The sequence below is a fragment of the Photinus pyralis genome, unplaced genomic scaffold, assembly GCF_008802855.1.
Source record: "Photinus pyralis isolate 1611_PpyrPB1 unplaced genomic scaffold, Ppyr1.3 Ppyr1.4_LG5, whole genome shotgun sequence".
Classification (NCBI taxonomy): Eukaryota; Metazoa; Arthropoda; class Insecta; order Coleoptera; family Lampyridae; genus Photinus; species Photinus pyralis.
In genome coordinates, this window is record NW_022170596.1 from 11,582,667 (window position 1) to 11,607,422 (window position 24,756).

A 24,756-nucleotide genomic window follows, 5' to 3' on the forward strand; every position below is an offset into this window, starting at 1 on the left:
GTTAATTCGTAAAAATAAAATAAAAAACTTCTTTTACACTAGAGTGTCGGTTCTGGTAAAGATCCCAAATGGTATTCTTCGAACTCATAAACTCATGTAAAGTAGGTCAGGTGGTATAAAAAATTGTTTCGTGTAATACTGGTTTTATTAGGACCAACATTTCTGATGTGATGTTATTGATCCATCACATGGATCTTGGATCTGGATTTAGATCCTTTTTAGATGATGATATTTTACCTGTATCTAGATTATATAATGATCCATATTCCACTGGTAGATCCAAAAATGTTTCATCTTTCATAAGTACGGAAAATGCTATCTCCTTCATTTTCAAGGAGTGGTCAAACGATTAGTGGTCGTGAAAACCTCATTCCATTTTCTGATCAAGTGAAATTTCAGTTAATTGCGAGAAATTGAGATTTTCGAAACAATTTTTAAAATTTTGGAAAAAAAAAACAAAAATGCCGAATGTCAACAAAAAACGTAAGGTAAAGACCGCAGAAAAATTCAGAATTCTTTCCAAATTGAAATATTTTTTCTTCGCTTCCTACAATAGTAAGCGTTAACTTGTCTAGTTAGAATTATGGAACAAAAGTACACGTTCAAAACACAGAGATTCATTGTCTAAATCTTCATCAACTATTTTGATTTTAAACTTAATAAGGTTTTTGGAGCGTGGATTTCAAGTTTTAGACAAAAAAATTTTCAAGGGCATTTTTCCCCCGACTGTTTTCGTCACACTTCGTGTATTTTTTTTGAGAAATCCTTCGCTGCAGTTTAAAAACCAACCCCTTTTTCAGCATATTGATAATAATGTCTGCCAATTTTCTGATCATTTCATTTCTAAATATCTGGAAGAATTATAGACACTTGACAATAGCGTCAAGTAATTCAAGCACACCTTTTTAATATCTTTAGGTAGTAAAAATCCCCTTGTATAACGGGTTTCTTGAGTCAAGGGTAAAGAAATTTGCACAGGTTTTTCCAAAAATAAATGTAATTGGTTTCTATGATAGGATAATAAGATTTCCATTCCAAATAATTATATTGATCTAAACTAGAGATCAAAAGTGTGATGGCGACAGCTTTAGCTGGAGCGATTTTATCATGTGCTTTTGATCGAGAGTTTTTTCCAGGAAGCAACAACATTTGAGTGAATTAAAAATAAAATTATGCTTATTGAATGAAAACCAAGATGGAGTGTATTTTAGGGAGATTAATTTAAAAAAAAGACCAACCACTATTTTTATCGCTGATAAAAAATTACCTAGCTTTTAATCGGATAAAAAATCATCTGATTGGTTAGAATTTGAAACAATCACCAAGCTGCTGGTCGTATATTAAAGGAGTGTATTAATCGCATATTAAAAAAGACTACACTTCGCTTCTTGTATCAGAGAACATTGTCAAATGGCATATGGTCCTATAAAAATGCCCCTTGAAGCTTCTTCAAAAGGAAGATATAGATAATAAGGTACGTTGCAGAAACTGTTGATAATAATGTATGTCAATTTCTGATCTTTTTATTTCTAACTCTCTGGAAAAAATATATAGACAATAGCGCCTAGTAATTAAAGCACACCTTTTGCTGACTGACATATTTTAGGTTGCCTAATTGTAGCTTGTATAACGGTTTTTTGATGAGTCAAGGGTCAAGTAATTTGCACAGATTTTTCCAAAAATAAATGTAATTCATTGCTATACTAGGACACTCAGATTTCCATTTCAAATCCATGATTATATTGCTCTCAAACGGTTCCCTTAATTTGGCACATTACAACAAAAAATGTTTCATGTGAATTTTGAAAAATGCGAATGGCACAACGATCTAGTGACGTATTCAGTCACCAATACAATCAGAGGGGTTCTCCTTATTTTCATGTTCAAATATTCAAGTTTGGTTGAACTCCAAAGGAACCTTTTGGAATCTCTAGGCTCGAAATCGTGTTAAGTATTTTGAGAAAGAGAACGAACCACAAAAAATGAATGTTGGAAAAATTGAGGTTGAGGAGCAATATTTCATATATCTCCCATCTTTCAAAAAGGTTTTTGAAATTTTGGATTAAAATATCAGAGAAAAAGCTTCCAACAAAGTAGTTTCCTACAGCCGACTACAATACTATAGATACACAAAACGATTATAGGCGCTATTAATTATTTTTATTTTGATGAACGATTTACGAGCATCGAACTGTAAGACGCTTTAGTGTAGAGTAAATAATCTCCTCTCGAGCTTTTGAATAATCGTCCTCTTTGGTACAATTTATGATTATATTTGTCTCTATGCAAGCTTTAAGTTATTCTCGGAACATTGAGTTAAATGAAATCGAGGAATATTAAATTTATTCGAAAGAAAACTAATTTCCTTATACGAAAATTTAAGTTCGCGATATCCATTTCGGAGGAAATTAAAATATTGTATTAGATTTTTCTCGGTTAGTTTATGACCATAACGAAAATTGTGGAAAATCTCTAGCGTAGGCCGGAACTTTCATGTTTCGCTCTTCCCAATATAATATCTTCCACCGAGTAAGCAGGATGTTGCCGTTTACGTCCCAGTGCTTTTGTATACTACAGGTGCATTACATGTATTAAAAACTGTTAACAAAAGCGCGTTTGTTTCTGCTACTACTCAAGCCTACCGATGCAAGATTTATGCGAAAACCGGGATTCATCATCCTCGCCCCTCGCCAACCCCCCAACCCCTCCGCTTTTAATTGCGAAATTGCGGCGATCGGTGACAATGCAGCGTGGACAAACTGCGTGCAATTTAAATTCTTAATTCCAAACTAAATTCAACTTATAATTGATCTCATCCAAACTGAAATTAGTCTAATTTCGGGAGACGGTTTACGGTGCCACCACCGCCATAACACTCAATAGTTTGTTGTCGACTCGTAAATGGTTGTAATCAAGTGGAGGAAGTTGCGCTATTTCCGAGTTAATAAATATAAGAGACGGGAGAGGGCGAGAGGGCATTGCCAAAAATACTTTAACATCCCCTTATCGGCCTCGCCACAAAAACGGAAAAGAGCTTTACTTCAAACTCGTACACATCGCGACGCTATCTGCTGAATGAAACTGTAAAATATGAAGACGCTGATTAAAATATTTTATCAAGTCGGTTGAAGTAAAGCTGAAGCTGTTTCCTGCCCGTGACGCCAAACGCGGAAAAGGAAAATATTATTCCTTTAAAACGATGCTGCCGCTTTGAGCATTGACTTTACGCTCCTCAAAAGACAGAAAGGCGATGATAAAAAGCCATGAAGACACGTGCGGGGAGGAATTGGAAGCCTCTTCATCCCTTTAAAGGAATGTTCGTCTGGGTACCGATGTTAAATATGTAAATGAACGGATATGTGCGCTGTGCGAAAAGACCTAAACCAAATTATACGGTTTTTCCCTTCATCGTAACGTAAACGTTTGTGTAAGTCAAAATTAGATTTAACCGTGCCGGGTGCATATCGATTTTGTGTACTTCGAACACCTGTCATTTCTAAGAGAAAAGTGCATTGTAACACGACCGTGTCGCTATTAAAGCATGAAACTCGAACAACCGCCAACTTTAAGTTTGTGCACTCCACAAGTTTATATACATGTAGAAACCCTGACACTTTTCTTTTATTAAAACTAAGATAGCTCCGTGCTCAAACAATTTATTCTTAAATAGGTTGCCGCTTCATCTTTCCACTTTGCATTGTACTAATAATCATGGTAGAAGTACATGCAAAGATATGAAACGGTCTTATTTGGTTGCACTTAATATCGTTCGCTTAAACTTTGAACATGTGATAGTGCCAGTTTAACTTTCGTGCTCGTCGTTCTTCTTAGTTTCCTTGTCTCGATTTACTTTGTTTTCGGTTGAAGAAATGGAAAGTCCGGGAATAGCGTCAATGAAGACGTGGAATGCCACATTAACAGAGGATTGGCTATTGGCTGGTTCCTCATTTCTTTTAAACAGGAATGAGTCCGAGTATATAAGGGCTTCATTATTACTTGGGTTCTCTGCCATGATCTGTAGAGTACGGAGGATTGCAAACCCCTCACAGGAGCTTCTGAAGGTTTCTCTCTTGGATGGAATGGAGTACCCTGATTGGTTGTCCACGATTGATCCGTCGGTGTAGTATTAAGAATGTGTCCTGTACTTATTGCTTAGTTCGTGGAAGAGATTGCGAAAGGTTCTCAGAGATATGCTTTTGTTTCTTGAAAAAAAACCATAGTTCACTAGAGCGAAAAGCAGATTTAGTGATTTTTCTTAATTAAATGTTGTAGAATTTTTAGTATTAGAAATACAGAAATGCAAAGAACAAAAATTGTAGATAAGGTGATAAGGTACATTTATTAATTTTCATTCTTCTTTTATAATTTTCGAGTTATAACTCAAACTTACATTTTTTTAAATGAGATTTTTTCAAAAACCAAAAGCATTTCTTAAATAAGCTCTTAAAACGACAACTCTTTCCTCATTTAACCGAATCTGTTATGTACGTCTTATGGTCTCCGAGATCCCAATGCTAAAAATGAAAAAAAACTCACCCTGTATATTAAATTCTCGGTAAATATCGAATGTATGTAAAAGACTTCACTAACCAGTATAGAGGATAGGGTATTACACCCCTAAATTAAACACTATACAACAATTTACAATGGGCGTTTATTGAACAGTAACAATGGCTCGATACATTGCTCTATTTCTCGACCGTCTTTCTTGGATGTCGCGTACGAAGTCCCCATATGTGGGCCGCGCTCCTTCGCGCACCCCTTGGTATAATAAAGCTGCCTTAGCGAGCCGTAATAAAACGTGATGTTTTCATGTTTCATGAAGTTCCGCTTACATATACTAGATATCTTAAAACTGTCGGACGGACGGATGGACGGGAGAAAGTGGCCATAACAGCGCCTTCAACATAGGATCGAAGTCGAAATAAAGTAAAGGTTGTTTGAAATGCTTCCGCCAGAGGATAACCTTTTTTCTATTACATCCAGCAGTATAACGTTGACGCTGAGGATATACTTCATACTATGATCTTGGTGATTTTTTCGCAAGAAAATCAAAATTTTTTGACAGTGTATCGGCTTTATAATTGTTAATAAAATTATTGTATTTCATTACGAAAGAAAGGAAAAATTGGTATTCTAAACAATACATTATTTCTACAAACTCTGATTAAACGTTATCCTAAATCTGGAAACCAATATTGTCAACCCTTAAGTAATTCAACAGAGAAGTTCAACACTTGTCCTTTGTAATTGGTAATTTAATATGAGGAAATTCCTTCGCGCATAGCAGCCGCACAAATAGCACACCTTCTTGTCAAAAAAATAAAACGTCCTTGGAATACAATTAAATATATTCCACATAAAAGGTTTTTTTTCGAATGAAATCGGGTTTCCCCTTTTCGCTGGAAAATGCACACACAATGGCGAAATTAACTTAAAATAGCTATGATTAATTTTTTTTAACCAATCCCGAATGGCTGTTAAATAATCAAAAACAAATCGGTCAATATGTTTAGCGGAAGCTTTACTTCATGATGATCCGAAATTTATTGGTTATATCCCTGTAATCGTATTCCTACGCCCGACTGGAAAGCCAACCAACATAGGGCGGTAGAGAACAAAAAAAAAACCATTGAAAACCAGGCGTAAAAATGACCCGTATTTCATTGACTCCAGTCATCCAGATAAATTCCTCACACCATCATAATAATATTGTTTGAGAAGGCCTTGACACCTTGAATGTGGTTGGGACTTTTTATTATGATTATTACCTATTCTGAATCTAAATGAATTTTTTACTCATCGGGCTGTTTTGCAAGCGGGCTTTGTGTTACAATAAATGCATTTTCACTGCTCCTGTACAACTGTGAAACAATTATTATCTATTCACTTGCGTATAAACGTTTTTAGATTACAACACTCATATGTAAATTTGGATTCAATAAATTAAAATTTAAACGTCTTGGTTTAGATGTCCTTAAGATGCAAATAACATCCTGTAAAACATCAGACCCGTAAATGATGCTAAATAAGGTCGTGGTACCTCTATTGTTGTTAGATCATTAATTTACTACAATTGGATGATCGTACGTACGATATCATCAAGTGGAGAATCCTTGGTTCACTTCTTTCGCTTACTTTCTGGATTGATTTACCTCTTCGGACGTTTTATGTTTTTTTTTATTTTCAGAATCTGACAGAGTTGGACGTTAGCGAGAATCACATTGAGATTTTGGATTTGAGCGCAGTCGAGCAATTGCAAGTGCTGCTCTGTTCCAAAAACATTATCACTGTGTTGACACTACACGGAAGAGCCCTATCAACACTAATAGCGGGAAATAATTGTAAGTTTTGAAGCATTAATTATGGAAGTAACCTAAAAATTGTAGTATTGAAGAACTTTGCGGTCATTGCAACACCCACAAATTTAAAGCACATAGATGTGTCATATAACAATCTGGATGGCCTCCCCGAGTGGCTTGGAAGTTGTCAAGAGCTGCGCTCGTTATTTGCGAGTAACAATTACATAAAAACCCTACCGGACCATCTATTTTGCAATGAAATGCCTTACCTGCACACGTTACAGTTGGCTTATAATCAGTTGCATAATCTTCCTACAATACACAAAAAACTACCCATACAAGAGTTGTTTCTACAAAACAACAGTATATCAACGCTTCCGGAAAATTTCTTCAGATGCGTCCAAAGTATAAAGGTACTGAATATATCAAACAACCGCCTTTGCAAATTGCCCAAACCACAGAGTAATTTAAGCTTAGAAAAACTGTTTATAACTGCCAATTGCCTGTCGGATGGTTCGCTTGCGGAAGTGTCTCCATACCTGGTGAACTTAAAAATCCTACACGCGGCTTATAATAATTTTACTTTTCTACCCGAAAATTGTGGATTAGAATGGACGGAAATTGAGGAACTGGTGCTATCGGGAAACAAACTGATAAGACTGCCTGACAGTGTGGGTTACCTAAAGCACCTATCAGTGCTTCGAGTCCATTCAAACTTGCTCCAATCATGCCCCACGTTATCACATTTGGGATCACTACGCGTTCTCGACTTCGCCCACAATCATTTGGATAAAATCAACCTATCATCGCTCATCCCTCCAAATCTCAAGTTTCTAGACCTCTCTTGCAACTCAAAGCTTCACGTGGACTCGCAGCAGTTCCACACGTACAGAACGCAAAGGCCGATGAGCTTAGTTGATGTATCCGGGAAGAACAGGACGAGTCTACCTTTAACCCCCTCGCCGTTCTGCGAAAACGACCTCACCGAATCGGCATGGGCGGTCGGGTTTTCGGAAACGTCAGGCTGCAAGCGACGACTGTACATTTCCCAAATCCGCTTGCCGGCGTTTTGCAACACGGAAGCGCTCTTCGGGATGTTTGACGGCGAAAATAACAGCGACGTCCCGATTGCAATTGATAAAATAGTTCCACGCATCCTCTTGGAAGAACGAACCGTAAAAGAAACGGCAAACGACTACATGAAGTACACCATGTTATCCACCCACAAAGAACTGAAAGACAAAGGGCAGAAGCACGGAATGAACGCAGTCATTGTGCATATTTTAAAATCAAAGTCATCGGTGGACTTCTCGTTTTGTGGTGGCGTGAAGAGGTACGTCATGAAGATTGCGAGCGTCGGCGATATGAAGATTGTGCTGGGTCGAACCGTTGGCCCATTGCGATTGTTGCCAATTAAACAGCGTAAACACATACGCACTAACCCACAACTTAATTACGTAATACCCGATCCTGATATAATAGAATTTCAGTTAGAAGATAAGGACGAGTACATGATAATTGCGAATAAGAACTTATGGGAGGTAATGAGCCCAGAAAATGCAATTAGAGAAGTTAGTCTGCAGAGAAACATTATTTTAGCGGCGAAGCGTCTGCAAGATTTAGCACAAAGTTACGGCGCGGAAGAAAATTTAAGTATCATAGTTGTACGGTTTAACCTAATTAGCTCTGATGTCGATCTGCTTATGAGGGAACTAAGACAGACGATTAGAAGAAATAAGTACCAAAGCGAAAGTGGGCTTTCGAACGCGAGTACCTGCCAACCAGGCTGTTGCTGCGAAGCACTCAATAATGCGTGCAACAGCTGCATAGACAAAATTCCGATTCCACCACCAATGATGAACCATGATGATCGATCTTCTCCGAGTGGGCAAAGTGATCAAGCGTGTAGTGACTGCAATTCTTCCGCTAAAATCTTTATTAATCAGCTAAACAAGCAAAGCGACAATCGTTCACTGCGCAGTTTTGCGTCATCCCACTTCGAAGCGGCGGACGTTAAGGCATCGCCGGAAAGACGAAGCTACCGAGGCGTCGCAAAGGCGGTTCGTGCACGCAAAGAAGAAGAAAAAGCTCGGGAAGATTCCGATTCTGCTCTATCCGAAGAACAATTTAAGTGCTGGGAGTACATGCTCGAACAAAACACGCAGTTGCTCTTCGATAAGGAGCTCAACACCTTAAACAAGAACAAAAGACCACAGTTCTCTGTAAAGAACCCAACATTGTCGAGGAGCAACCCCCAGATAGTTACCGATAATAACACGCAAGCATCATTCTTATCCCGTCAGTTTGGCAGTTCCAGATCATTCAATCCGTTGGTATCGAGACCACCCTCTCGCCACCTGGGCGACAAAAAGCAAATGCTCGGAGGTCCTCACGCTGCTTACTTTGGCAGTTTGCAGAGGTTAATGCCCTACAATCTCGAGTACGATTTTGCTGTGATGCAAGAGAGGGGGTTGGCGGATTCGTTAGATTTGGATAGGATGCAGCAGTATTGGGGTGTAACCACAACCGAATTGTAAATTTATGTATTTATAACTGTAATATTGTGATTAATTAGTACGGTAGGAAACTTGAAGATGATGTAAAATATTATTTATTTCACCTGTAAAGAACAAAATTGCTAATAGTTGTAAAATACAAACAATTGTTTATTTTTTTTTGCTTTTTTAAGTGTAATCATTGAATAATAAATCTCTTTATTCAATGGTGTAATAGAGAAGATTAGTTCTATTTACAATACACTTTCTTGTTAATACAATTGAAATTGACAAGAATGTTTACTTGAATTCAAGTTTTTAAATAAAGATAACAATTTGAACTCTGCCTACCAAGAGCAACAAACGTGAAAATCTAAGCGTTTGTTTTATAAATTGAGCAACAATTTAGCTCCAATTAGCGCCTAACCACTAACCAGGATCACGTGAACAAGTAATTACGGCATTCGTGATACTTTTTACATTTTGTTTTTTCTTTAGTTAAAAGCATTATCCCTGCTTTGCTGCTATCATAGTGTACATACGTACTATTGTTTAGTTATTTAGCACTTCTTTGGGCATGCGGGTATTTCTATGAAAGGGTTCATGGAATACATATGTGAGATTGATTAAATGGAGAACAATCCGCATATTTTTAGAAGTTGCAATTTTTGAGTAAGAGCAATAACCAGTAACATTTTTTCTCTTGAAAACCGTCGTTTTTAGCGCATTCTTTGAAAAAAATACGCTATTATATTCGTTATGGTTGGCTGGCCGACTGTCCGGGTGAGATCTCAGCAACTACAATAACTAGACACCTCAAATTTTCACTAAAAGCTTTCTGCTATAGAATAGATGTGCAGGCTCTAGTCTATTTTGAGTTAGATTACTTGTGAGATCGATAATTTAAGAAAATATTTTCGATATGGTTTTCGGAGGTGCTATAATTTTACAGTTAAATAGCGCTACCAGTATAAAAACTTAATTATTTACTTTGTGATGTGTTTTACAAAATAAAGACGTACCCTGAATTGAAATTAAATAAAATTAATTATTGAACGCAGCCAAAATTACTCGTGAGATCGATAATTTTAAACTTGGCTAATAAAATACTGACTTGTATTACCAAAAATGCGCTTTAATCATGCATATGCCGATTTACAACTTGTTTGAATTATTTCTCAAAAATCATTGAACAAAATTTAAAAAATTTTAGTAACAATTATTTTTGTAATTTTTTTTAATGTTGATAAGTTGACCAGTGACACATCTAGTTACCCCTCGAGTTACTCCGTGCATTTTTACCAAAACCTAAAAATGAGTTCATGTGAGCTCATAACTGCAATTCCTTGTGCATTTAACTTCTCTTCATCTCTGTGGCTTTTTGAAAATCTTGTATTAATCACCTGTATGGGCAATACAAAATAGTGACCGATTGTACTTAAAAAATTAAAGAGTTAACCTAATTTTTATTGAATCATGACAACCCGAGGTTCATTGTTTACAATGTAAATAAAAGAAGTTGGTAAAGCTCTAGCATATAATACACGTTTACCTATAAAATGCACTATGCATATTTTTTAAAATAGCCGATAACAAATTTCGTTTCAAAAATGAGTGTTGACAATATTCACCCAAAACAACGGTACTTCTTTAATACAACCGCCACAATGATCGTTATACGTACACAAAAAGATACACCCAATAAACTAGATACCATTATCAGACTAAAATCAAATGAATTCAAACTTACGTACCCCACTAATAAATGGGTTTCGGATTACGATATAGGTAAAAGAAAGGTAGGTAATTAAATTACAACATATGGCATAAATTGGGCATAACCTACAACGATACGTGGTAAACCAAACAAAAATAACTTTACCTCGGAAAAATATCACCAATGTCTTATTCATGTAAATACGTTTAGGTAAATAATATAGACAATTTTAACAGGAAGGCTTTGGATTTTCCACTTTAGATTTCCACATCTTCCGCAAGGTACGTAATCCCTTTGAAATGGTGAGGTTAAACAGACTCATCTAAATTAGTAAGTATGAAATCTTCAAATTTTATACAGCTACAGTAGCAGTAATCGTATCTGTGCTACCATAATAGGGGTACAAATGCTGACGTAATCTACCCATTGAATTGTAAGGTTGCTAAAAAAATTGTGTAAATTACGTCATTTTTAGTAATACGAACTGGTATGAAAGTACTCGAGAGGGTAAAGGTAAAATTTTATATTCATGGGGTTCCATGAAAATCCTTTACGTTTACACCATCGACTACTTTTCTTAAACGACACTTGTTACCATTACCAAACCATTATAGGATGTCAAGCTCTTATTTTGTGATTCGGAAAACTTGCCCCCAACCCATTATCACTAATTGACGTCTTTCACGCTTTTTTTAGGGAAAAAACTTAATTTACAGTAGACATTTTTCCATGCAGGGAATTTTTATACCATTTAATATCAATATTATTACCTAGATTATGAATGACCCTTAATAAGAAGGCTTATAATAGAATTAACCCATCTACAAGATGATCACTGTTGAGGCAAAAGAAACCCTTAAAGTTACGGTAAATGGATTGAGCATACAATTCTAAGAAGAAAGATGAAATTAACGTGTTTTACTGTTTGCGGATATCGAAATTTTTTGCGCATCCGGTTCGATTCTGGACGGTCTTACGAGCGTGTTTCCTGAAAGATATGACTCTTGGAACTCTTTTAATGAAAACATCTGGTACTCCTATGAAAAAGACGAATGGTTTTTTTCTCAACAATTTCTAAACAAGTGCAAGCACTTTTTCTTTAACTGGAACGTTCTATACTTGATTTATTTTTTTAATTAACAGCCACTGCGCTTTTCATAACTTTGAACGTTTACCCTTTTCTGCGATCTAATTTTTTTGAAACCGACCTGTACGCTCAGGTGGTCGATCTTAATCTACCCAGCCTTCCCCTTTCCTATCGTTGCCAGTTACAAAATCTGAAACGGAACCGACTTCCGTTAGGTCGCTTCCGCACGCTTCTATACCAACCGCAATCCATTATTCTTATCTGTAATTGTTGCGGGACTAATTTACCGAAACGGAACCAACGCAAAATTGATGACTCGCGTCTGTTTTTATCGTTATCCACGGTGGTCTGGCGTAAATCCTACTCAAGTTTTCTAATCACACGGTACATGAAATTTTACGCTTTCGTACTACAACCCAAAACTTTTTAAAAAGAAAACTGAAAAGGACAACGCTAACCTTACATCAGTCAATTTTCTTTTGGGAGAAACTTCTGTTAAACCGGTTTCAACTGTTAAGATCAAATTAAATTCGCGCATACACCCACGTGTCCTTTTTATTCTAGCGAACCGCATCTTGTTTGAAGAAGGAAAAATGTCATACAGTGTCTTGGAATGAGCCAAAAAAAAGCGACACCGTCTACTCCCCTATAACACTTGCATCGCTGTGCTCTGTCGCTTAATAAGGAAAAGGCATCTCGCGGTTGATCGGGGGTAAGTCGTTTTTTCTGCACGTTAGCTGAATATCGTCCTACTTGGATCAATGGGTCAATTTTGGGTGCACTATTATTTCAGATTTACAAGCTAAGTTCCTTAACAGTATCCACCACTACAACATTTCAATGTATGCTGATGCCATTCAACAACAACTTTGTCAATAAATCTAAAACGAATAATGTATATAATGTATGAGTCTCTAGTTTTATCCCATTTTAGTTTTCCTCACCCTCTATCTATATAACAAAATCACGTACCGCAGCGATGTACCTACTACATACATTACTTGAACTTAAGATTTCAAGGTAAACTAACCCCTCCCCCACATAGTATTACGTTGATGAAGGAATCCTACACTGAACGGTATTATATACATTATTTGAGAGATCATTTTTTTCGTGTACTTATAATTTATACTTTGCTGTACCCAAAACGTTTTAATTAACTAATTGTGAAGTATTTTAATTGTATTTAACTAGTTCAGATTGTCACTACCTAGATGGAATAGCAATATTCACATACATATACAGGGTGATTCCTATAGTACCTGCCACCGTTTGGGAGCGTGTAGGTGGTGCGTAGGGGAGTATTTTGATATAGGACACTTGGGGTCGGAAATCTAAAATAAGGGTGCCAGAGCCAAATTTACCTTCTGGAATTTCGCGCCTGTAGGTAGGCAACCCAACCGGCCGGCGGTGCACACGGAGCGATCTCAGGCGGCGATGTGTGGCTGACACTTGATCAGAATTTTGTTTAAACCCACGAAATCCCGTCTGCAACGACGCGTATCAAGTGAATAAACACTATGGCAATAGTATAATAATAGTTGGCTAGATGTAGGAAGTGCATTGAGAACAACGGTGGCCACGTTGAACACTTGTAAACGTTATTGCTTTTGACTGTCGTTTTCCCTCCTTCCCTCCCATGTCGCTTCCTCGCGCTAACTCGCTCTGCATCGCTCCGCGCGAAACGTCGGTCGGTTGGGTTGCCTACATACAGGCGTGAAATTCCAGAAGATAAATTTGGTACTGGCGCCCTTATTTTGGATTTCCGACCCAAGTGTCCTATATGAAAAGACTTCCCCTAGGCACCCCCTATACGCTCCCAAACGGTGGCAGGTACTATAGGAATCACCCTGTATGCCTTTTCTCCCGTTAGCATATTACGAGTAGCATTAATAAAGAAAATATTTCGTGAAGTAATATTTTGGGACACATCATTGAAACTTATTTTTTTCATAATCCTCCGCATATAAAACAAAAAATAATAATCCGGAAAAAATAATAAGACATAAAAAAGAATTCTATTATTAAGGGGTATCAAAAATACAAAAATATATAAGGTATTCCACTAAAAAAACCATTTCGTCATACACACCACTTTTATGGAACACCCTGTATGCCTCTAATCTCAAATGTTTGAGGGCTATTGACCGCTTTCAGAAGCATGTCTCGCCCTGTATGCACTGTCAAAATATGCATAGGAATGTACACAAATTGTAGAGTACGTTAAGGATACTGTAAGGTAATGGGAAACTAGAAACAATGTGCAATAATTTACAAGGCAGGAAAAGTAGTCAGCTGACTACCTTTCCAGTTTCCGTGCATGTGATGTTAGCCTTTCATTTATACAGATTTGCAATAGTAATTAGAGCTCTCTGGAGGCTCCCCGTAAAGGGTTCTTGATCAATTTTAAAATGAGTTCTCACCATTGTCAAAATTAATTTTGAAAATGTGGAGGGGATGCAACAGTTACCATATTGTGGTTGAAAACCCTTATTAAGTAGTACTAAATAAAATCAACTTTTCACTATATGATGAATCTTACCTAACCCAAATTATTTGACCGACGGACGGATAATTCAAAATAACAAACTCTAATTTTAATTGCGGTTTATTTGTCTTAGGTACTATCAAAGCTCAAAACGCGAATTTCACCGACCTGATCTCTATGACGGCCCAAAACGAATTAATGAATTTCCTCTCTCTTAGAACCAACTAGTCTCTTCTCCACAACATCAAAATTGACAGTTTTTACAAGCTATGTAGTTTTTTTATTATCGACTGGATATGATTAAGCTATAATGTCCTTTATTTCTCATGAATTTAAGCTTATCAAGCGCCCTGGAATCCTAATCGAACTCTATCTTATTGTTTTTAATTACAAGATTCACTATGGAACTTCATTATTGAATTTCATCAATTTTGACCCAAGGTTCGAGATCATTTAAAACATCCAAACCAATCTTCAGTGTTTTCGTATAGCTGTTATTTAGGTTAAAAGTTTGTTGACATAATAATTGAGTACCCTCTTTCTCCATACACTTTTTTGGCATTGTTGCAATTGGTACTGCTGCTGTACTCGGAATTATTATGGAAGCAGGTGTAGAATAGTGACCATGTTCTTTTGTTGGCAGAGTTGGAAATAAAACTGAAAAGAATTAAAGTCGAAAAAAGAGTAAAAGAATGGGATCTGGTAGAATTAAGGGAGATGGATAGAGTATAGGTATAGGAAGGGCAATGGGCATTGAAATGAAAAGGGAGGTTGCAATAAAGAGTCTTGAAACTACAGAAGACAAATGGAAGAACATAAACAATGTGATAATCAAAGTGGCTAAGAAGGAGGTGGGGTATTTGAGAAGAAAAAGCGCAGAGAAGCCATTGATATTTGAAATGAGAGAAAAGATGAAAGAAAGAATATTACGGTTGAGGGAAGAAAAAATACCAACGACTGAAGAATGAATTAAGAAGAAAAGCTATAAGTGCGAGGGAGCAATGGTTGCTAAAATGCAAGGAGATTGTAAAAGCTCGATCGAATAGCAAGTCACGAAACACATAGTGTTCAAAAATATAAAGAACATGTTGTGGGATAAAGAGAAATCTCAAAGCAAAACTATTGGCTATTGGCAGCGAAAGCGCTGACAGGGGATAACCAAGTACTGAATAGATGGATGGAATATATGGAAAAGTTATACAAACCAACTGAGAAACCTGAACGAATAAATGTGAGGAAGTAAGAGAGGCAGACAAGGGTGAGAGTATTTTGATGTCAGAACTAAAGGCGGCTATTATAAGAGATATGGTTGCTGGGATAGGTTAAGTTAATAAAGTACCTTCAGAGGATGAAGGCATGAGCACACTGAGGGATTTGTGTAATGAGATTTTACGAGAGTGGAGTGTGGCCTGAAGACTTCCCTAGAACCGTTACGAAGGGATCAAGGAAATGCGAGGCCCATATTGCTAAGATTTCTTGCGGGTGTTGCATGGGAGGTTGAGGAGGATAATGGAAGTGGCAGTGGGGAAAGATTAATTTGGGTTCCCAAGAGATTTGGAAACCAGGGATGCAATCACAAAAAGGAGAAAGATATATAGAACGAGGAAGAACTGTTTGTGCCCAGTCGATCAGAAAGGAGCATTCGATTGTGTGAAATACGAAAAACTGTTAGACATATCAAGGGAAAAGGGTGTGGATTGGAGTGAAAGCAGATTGATCATCAACCTGTACACGAAGCAGGGATTGGAATAGGAAGAGGAGTTAGGCAGGGATGTTGATCACCACTTTAATTAATATCTATATGGTGCATATGGCGAGGAAATACTGGAAAGGGGGAGGGGGGTAAAAATAGGTGGCAGAAATGTAAGGTCAGTCAGGGTTGCTGATGATATGCTCATATTTGCTGAAAACATGCGGGAATTAAATGAAATGTTAAAAAGACTGGAGGAAATGGAAGACAAGTATGGATTGAGAATTAACCACAAGAATTTGTTGAAGGTAATGAAAGTTGAAGCAGAGGAAGTAATGAATGTAAGAGTCAGAGGAGAGATGGGAGTAATGCTTAACAGTAATATGGATTTATAATTGAGAAAAGCGCTGGTAAAATGTTTACTTTAGAAGGTTCTGTTGTATGAGTGTGAGGTATTGATATTGAATAAAAGAGAATTAGAAAGACTGGAAGCATTCGAGACGTGGACTTGTGGAGGAGGTTTAAATTAAAATGGAAGTATTAAGAAGAGCGGGGGGAGAAAAAACTATCAAGCAATATTAGAAAGAGAAAGAGAAACTGAGTATGTAGAGGAAATGGAATGTTGAGAGACGTATTGGAAGGATCGCTGGGATCCACGAACAGGCAAGCTGTAGAAAAATCCACCAACGAAACTGTATTCTAATTATAACGAGACACGTTACCAGAATGCTGTGTAAAATAAAGGCAACTGGTATTTCAAATAATCGATCCAGGCAGCATTAAAACGCTTACTAATTGATACATGATATTCATGCAGGTAAAAAAGGAAAAAAAAGGAAAGAGGTTTTTAATTTAATTAATTAACATCTATGTATTTCTTTTGCATTCTAAAACGAATGCTAAAAAACGCTTGCACTCCGGCTAAAAACGATACACGTTTTTAATTTTCTTTTTAAGCTCCCTTTTGAAGGTAAATTAATGAATTGATACCTTTTCTATTGATGGTTAATAGATTAAAATGTAGTTCTCGTGAACAATGGACCCGAATCTAATAGAAATGCTTTTTCAATGACTTTATACAAAGAAAACCCTTATTAAATTAAATCTCCTTCTTTTGTTCGACTTTAATTGTATATATTCATTTCAGTAAGTAAATGGCGCTGATGCATTACGGCTGATTAATTGTACGTTTCTTTGTACTTGCAAATGTATTTAAGGAAATGTTTGCCTTCTTCTCTACTAAATTACCATGAAAATCTAAGGGTCATCTGTTATCCACTAAACCTAGAATTAATAGCGTGCGAAGGGAGAGCACACCAGTTGGAAAATAACGACTAAATAAGTCTTGTTAGAATAGTTAAACTCAAATTAGTAATTCATAGTGCAATACGGCCAATAACCATATCATTAAAATACGACAATTACGGAAGTTTAATAATAAGGTTGATAGAAAACTTCTAGATCGATAAATTGATCAATTACAGCTATCGTGATGGAGATTCCTTAGTGTTCTTAGAAAGAATATAGATAATATGTTATTATAATGACATGACAGTCAAATTTGAATTTTTAAAATTAATTGGTAGGAGCTAGTGTGTTTTTACCAGAGTCGATCTGGAGCAAGCAATTATGCCCGATTTAAATATAATAACGGGTATTTTCTCAAGAATTAGAATTTTAAAAAGTTTTTTAATGTCGTGAATTAGAATTTGCATTATATACAAATCGATTTGGGTGCCTTTATTAAACCCATAATTTTGTTAAACTGATGCGTTTCGAGGGAGTTTTATAGTAATTATGATAATTCACAACCGTTTTCATGATCACCATGCTTTTATTTCGCATATTTTTCGTAAATTTTGTCTGGTAGTAGAGAGTGCTGCTTGTCAACATTTTTGAACTTTTCCTTGACTTTAAGAATTCTTTTTCTGCAGTGAGCAATTTTAGTATCGCAAGTTCGCGTATTAACATCTACTCTATTTTACAAATTGTATGTACATAAACAATATCAAAAGCATCGCTCTACTCCAATCATGGACTTCAATTACTATAAAACGAAAAGTACATGTGAGAATGTCAGTAGCAAGTATTCATGTTAAAAGTCCATTATCTCCCAAGCAAAACAAATTATAAATAGAGGAAGTGTTCATTAGGGGATCCCCTTCTCGTATATGCTAAGACACAAGAGCTAAAGTTCGCACGAGATGAGACGAGAAACGTAAACGGCGAACAACGAACTGCATGCGGTACTCCCTGAAACATAGAGGACCAGCACACTGATAATAGATTTCCTTGTGAATATATAAATAACTACTTAATAAAACAATATAAAGACATAATCATCTGTGCAGTACATCAAACAAACATGATTCAGATAACGATACTCAAAACAAAAGCGCGCTTCAAATATCATCATGCTTTCTATGCATAATGTGCATAATAACAGATTGTGCCATGAAATTCAAAGATGGTGGTTCGTACAAGATAGAAAAAAATGGTTACTACCTCTACTACCATACTATTTCATATTATTCCACTCCTCCTCTGTATTCTCACCCATTCCTTCTCTTTGGTCATCTAGTCTTACTATATACAAGTCCACCGCGTCTTTGGTCTATAACTGTATCTCCCCATCTTCTTGTAATCTTTCCATTTCTTGCTTTTTTTATCTTCATTGTTAGCCTTATTTCCCCGCTTTGTTGCATTCTTTGTCTCTTGACTTTCAATCTTGTGTTTCTCTTCCGATCTCTATCAAATTTCTTTTATTCCATGTTCTGGCATTTAAATCTCACCTCGGTTTTAGCCCCTTCTCCCTTTCATATATCATATTTTCTAATTTATTTTTTAACTTATTTTTTCTTACCCCTGTTAAAATGCCTCCCTGCTGTTCCCGTTATGATTTTCTTCTTTGCGAATTGGTTCATCCATCTGTATTCATTGGGTAACCTATTCTTCATTTTCTCCCAGTTCTTTTCTTCTATCTTCCCTCTCTGTTCTCAATAATCCTATTTCGTTGTTACCTTAACACTGTATTCTACATCTTCCACCCCTAATCTCCTATATCTCCATTTTACGTTCTCGCCCTTGCCTGTTTCTCCTTCTGCTATCTCTCTCGTTTCCTTCTTTATTCATAAGTCAGCTCATCATCTATTGTACAATCCTGCTTTTACTTTATTTCCCCATACTTCAATAATTGATATCGCCTCGTTTACGTTCGCCTCTATTTGTAGATTTTATTTTAGCCATTCCCTCGTGTTTTCTCTTCCTCTTTTCTTTTCCATCATTACTCCTTTTCACTATCTTTTCTCATTCCTTTCGTTCATTATTTTATTTTAATATAGTTATCATTCCCATCAATTCTTCTTTCTCCTTTTCCCTTTGCTCTCCCATTCCTTTTATTTCCTCCCTCGATCCCCCGTCACCTTCTCTTTCTTTTCTATTACTTTTTCTATGCGTTCCGTTTCCCCTCCCCACAGTTCACTCCATCCTCTCCCCACCCTCTAATTTTTTTCACTAAACCTCCACTTTTTTTGGTTGCGTTGATCTTAAAACGTTCTTGCTGCTCCTAAACACCGCAAACCATTTCCTCTTTTACTTCTTTCTTTTTTTACTATCCGCATTGACCCCTGTCTGCGCTACGGGCTTGCCCGCTTCCACAGCTCGGAAGCATTCGCCTCTGTCAGTCTCTTCAGAAACAAGTTCCTGGTAGTGAATTTTCCTTGGGAGCGGTAATACCTGCGGCACCCTATAAAAATAGGGTGAAACTTCTGGGAGACAAATATTCCGGGCGAATGTTCAAGAGACGAAGGGTGGGGGGATATTCCGTGGACAAATTTACTCTGGCGAGTTTTCAGGTACGAATTTACCACTGCGCACGGTCTTGATTTCAATCCCATCCCTACTTCAGATTTTTTCTCGTATGTCGAGTAGTTCGTCATATAAATAGGTATAGAACATCATCAGAAATTTCCCACCAAATCGACTCGGAAACGTGACGTCATGAGTCCAAAACGGCGAGAAATGTAAGTTTTAGGAACCTCACTATCGGTGTCCATTTTTACCACCCGCACGTCAGTAAGGGTAGGGGTAAAAAATGACCGCCTACTTTGACGGAAATACACATTCACCAGGAATCCGAATCGAACAACACGATTATGTCGATCAGTCTGTCAGTCTGCACTCTCATTTTCAGCTAAACGGCTGAACCGACTGGAATAAAATTTGGTACACATATTTTTAGACATAAGAGGAAGAGCTGAATCACGCAAGCGCAAGTGCTGAACCGATTGGAATCAAATTTGATACACATATTCTTAGACATAAAAGGGCAGAATCGCCGATGCGTAGGTGTGCGGGTAGTACTGGTGCTAGCCACAGCCATTTAACCACGTCACGAGGAGAAATAATAGGTACAATTTATGAATTAGGACACGTATGCGATGCTTAATGGTGAATTATACAAAAATGGGAACCTATTACAAATGGATACCTAATTTAGAAACAAAAGGCAATGGGGAAGTGAAAATTTCGGTTAGCTGAAACAGGTACGTTGGAAATTGCTTGACCTATTTAAATTATTAATCCTTCGCTATCGCCTAGTTAAAGAGAGATAATTTATGATAAGTAAAGAACTGTGGGTAAGAACTCAGCAGAGCATTGAGAATAGTGGGAACACTTCAATTGAGAATAAATTGCTTAATTGAGCGTTCATAATCGAGACCGACCCACAAAAGGTGTAGTAGTCGATGAATTTAAATGGTCCCTCACGTTGTCACCACTTCGTGCGAGATTTTTCTACTAAGAAATCCGTAACAATGCTACGAAAGGTGCCTTTAAATAATTGCACCGACCTGACGCTTGAACAATGCACAACGGCTCGGCAATTCTCAATAAACGCCTCGTTATAAGGTATTTTGGGGGAGCTACAATATAATCGGTACTGAAGTCTGTGTGATTGTTACTATGATTTATTTTGACATTTTCATAACGTATAAATTCCGAGAGGAGGATCTCGACGGAAAATATTTCCTTATTTCTTGCGCGTTCCGTTGAATTCCGTTTCTCGGTAGGGGGTAGATTATAATACATTTTTTCTTAAAATTGAATCTTTATTTGTTTGCATCGAAAATCTAACCTTTAAATTTAGTGTTCGGATTTACTCCGTCAATCAGACCTGACTTTAACAGAACAACCTTTATTAAGGTACGACCCGTATAACACCTACGAAATGTCATTACGACAGAAGATATGTTTTACGCTTAACACTGTACACTCTCAGTGAGAAACTATTTTCAGAATTAGACTAAATTTATTTATTCATTTGCCTTTATTTTTGAGTGGTAGGGGTTTCACCCAAGGCTGCCCTACCGACCCAACCCACTATACATTTACAAATGCCGAACACAATTCAATAGTTAAGGGTTGAGTTCAAAAGTATCTTGTATCATACCTTATAGTCACATGCTTATCAGAGGTCCTTATTTGCATATTCATTCCGATACAGTCGTCTTTTTTAACTGACGTTCATTTTTACGTTAGTAGTAGTAAATCAGTACAAGGTACTTATGTCAAAAATGTTGAGCGCATTTAAAAAAAAATATGGTTATGGCTGGACGTCTGACTTGAGTGGCTGGCTGGCTGTCCGGCTGATATCACAGCAGTTACAATAGCTAGCGACTTGAAATTTTTACTAAAAGCTTTCTATTATAGTGTAGAAATGTGCAGGCTCTAGTCTATTTTTTTAAATGACCAAATAGGTAAAATTTCGTTGAATACTTAACTTAACATTCCTGTTGATATATTAATCCGGTTGTACAGGGTGTCCTATTAACAAAGGTCACCGGATCTATGGAATCGTTAATTGCACAGTTTAGTGAAAAAGATTTTGTTAACAAAAGTGGACAAGAGAAATCGCTGGAATTTATTTTCAAGCCGGTAGAGATGGTTGAGCAAAAAAGTATTTTTCCTAAAATATACCCAACAAACATGCATAAACTTTAAACCATGAGCAACAAATAGATTCGTTAAATCAGAGAAGTACGGTGCGTTGGAGATAAGAGGGTCACCTCAAAATATCTTTTATTTGGCGAGATACGAAAAATTTGTTTAATATAATTTTATGTGACCTTACGATCTATCTGATCGCATATTCAAACTTCCAGCTTCACTTCCGGTTTAACCGGATTTCGATGCTCTTTAAAAAGATGTTCCTCTTCCCCCACCCCTAATATTTTATGCGTTAGCCGTTAGAGCAATATTTGGTGCATCAAAATGATGCAAAATTCATACAAAATGGGGCTGCATGTATTTTTTATGCATGTTTGTTGCGTATATTTTAGGAAAAAAATCATTTTTCTACTTAACCACGAATTTTGCGCTATCTATCGGCAAACCTAGAAACTTGAAAATGTTGTTCAACGTGACTGTCGCACACTGCCAATAAAACCTCAATATCTGTCAGAAATGGTAGGGGTTCTTCAACTTTTTTAGAGGGCATTTCTGTATGTATGTATGATGTAGATTCTTTTTTTCTCAGCACCCTGTATAATTTAAATGTATAGGTTGTTTGTTGAGAGACGTTGACGAAGGTGTTGGCCTAGGTGTTGGCTTTAGCTACAATGTTACATTGTAACCGAGGATTTGGTTGTATGTTATGAAGTTACACTGTAAGTTTTATATAACCATTTGATTCTTTAGGCCGCTTTACATACTGCAATTCTTTGTGCAATACAGTTGCAGCAAGTTTAATTGCAAAAATACTGTACATGCAATAATTATTGCACTTTGGTTTTACACGCGGCAATTTTCTTTTTGCAATAGTTTGTTACATTCGCATTTAAAATTGAACTAAAAGCTTTATTCTATTCAAAATTCATCAGGTGTTGTTATAATTCTGAATGCGTTTTGAGTAAAAATGAATAGACACTTTAATCGAAAAAAAGGCAGTCGCAGCTTCAATTTGTGTAGTAATAGTAGTAATAATAACAAAGTCTAGTTTCAACGTTTGGGAATTCTAGAACCTGGCGTTGTCAATACTTTCCCCCAAAATATCACGTGCAAGTGCAATAAAAATCGCGCGCGACCGCTAACCTGCAATTGCAAGTGAATTGCCAAAAAGAATCAGCTGTTTCTCAAACGCGCATGCTTCTGGGCAAGTTTTATTGCGTATTGCATGGTCTTGCATGAAGAATTGCAGTATGTAAAGCGGCCTTTAAGATGAACCATTTGTTATCCCCTTCCCCCCTGTTTTCCCTTTACTGTTAACATCCATGTTCGTTCCGCGATTATTACTTTATTTTCTCCTACTTCAATTGTTATCGTTACTTGTAATTTTTCGTTCAACCGTGTTTTCTCTCTCCATCATTACTCCTGTTATATATATGTTAAAAGCATTATGTGGGTCACTCTGTAATTGGGCGCAAGCCTGTTGAGGGCCCATAACAAGAGAGGGATAATAAATAAATAAATAAATGTTATTGCTTATCTTCTCTTTTTCCTTTCTTTCATCATCGTCTACTGTAGTTTTCCCTCCTTTTAATTCTGGCCTCTTCTTCTCCCATTGCACTTCCCTTCTCTTCATTTCCTCCCTTAATCCTCTCATTTCCTCCATCATCTTCTCTTTCATTCGTTGTATTTGCTCATTTATCTCTTTCGCTCTTTCAGTTTCGTTTGTTCCGGTGATGTTACGACTATATTGCTCCTCCTAAACGCCCCAAACCACTCTTACTCTTTTACTTTTTTCCTCTTCTTACTTACCTCATTCACTTCCATCCGCGATAGGGGCTTTCTCAGGGACATTCGCCCCTCTTAGCCTCTTCAGTGAAAAGTCTCCCAAATTACTAAAAAATATAGGATATCGGCCCACGATATGGTGTATGCAGCCCTTACAAAAGCGCGTAATGTGTGTGGCCTATCTGCTTGAGCGTACGCGACGCCAAGCAGTGTTGCCCAGTCTAGTCTAATCTTGATTCTGTGGGTTCACCCCTGGCTATTCAACGAAATAGTTAGCACCACCACTCCTGAACTCTAGAAAACCACTCTTGAAGAAGCATCCGGAGTTTCTGAATTCAGTTTGTGGTTTGCGAGGACCACCCTGTATAGTAACGATTGGTTTGGGGCTTGGTTACATAAAAAACCGCAACCGTGGAATTTTGGAATGATTTTCGTAAGGCTTTCGTCAAGGCGAAGATGAGGGACAATTAATATTTTTTCGTTTCAGCGCCGTTAATTGTTTATAGGCCGTTTTAGTTCCTCATAGTAAGTAAAAGCAAGGATATAGAATAAGTTCCGAAGCGAGAAATTAGATAAGCACCAGCCGGCTCTGTATCCGAAAACTTGCAATTAACATAAAGTTAATTAACGTAACCAGTTAATGAGCGCCCATTCAGCCTTTTGAGTATGTATAATTAACATTCACTAGTTAAATGAGTTATAGTAAAGGAGCGCCGATCGAAAACATTTTGGTGTCAAATTTTACTCTCTTAATTAACGAAGTGATTGCCATGTCCTGGAATTTTAGTATGAGCACGAGCAGCGAAATTAATTAAAAACCTAATTAATGTGCACATCGTCCAGAGCGAAGTCAGTGAGTATCTGGAAATTCTCTGTTCCACTTCCACCAAATTGCGTTTTCCTTATAAGGTAAACGGTCAATTTTGGAGGGATCTTTTGCCATTTTCGGGTGCCGCAAGTAAGTTATACCTTTTGCTAATTTTGCGTGCCTTTGTAATTGCCGTAAGTTTGACCTTTTGGCTCTAATTTTATTTTCGAAACCGTACCATTCCGAACTTAAACCAACCAAAATCCTTTTGTTTTTACAATAAGTCCATCTGTAGCGTTTTATTTTTAATTACCGTTTTTGTTTTGGCCTTATGCACTTACCGTAACTTTTCCCATCGTTCCGGTTAGCTGTATTTTGGCCTTAAGCTTAACGTACCGTTTCTTTTACTTGACTTTGCATCGTTTTGCCGCTTACACA

General features: G+C 37.0%; 1 protein-coding gene across 1 annotated transcript; it reads left to right on the top strand.

The window, feature by feature from the left end:
* Positions 1-6,021: 6,021 nt before the first annotated feature.
* LOC116170171 (protein phosphatase PHLPP-like protein) lies at positions 6,022-8,976 on the top strand. Its single transcript, XM_031486395.1, has 3 exons — positions 6,022-6,039; positions 6,191-6,344; positions 6,390-8,976. The coding sequence occupies exons 1-3, from the start codon at positions 6,022-6,024 to the stop codon at positions 8,837-8,839; spliced, it is 2,622 nt and encodes an 873-aa protein (XP_031342255.1). The 3' UTR covers positions 8,840-8,976.
* Positions 8,977-24,756: the final 15,780 nt, after the last annotated feature.

Bases quoted from the DNA above. Each gene is read 5' to 3' on its own strand.
- LOC116170171 (XM_031486395.1), top strand. The intron at 6,345-6,389 runs GTAAGTTTTGAA...TAAAAATTGTAG, and splicing joins ACTAATAGCGGGAAATAATT to TATTGAAGAACTTTGCGGTC.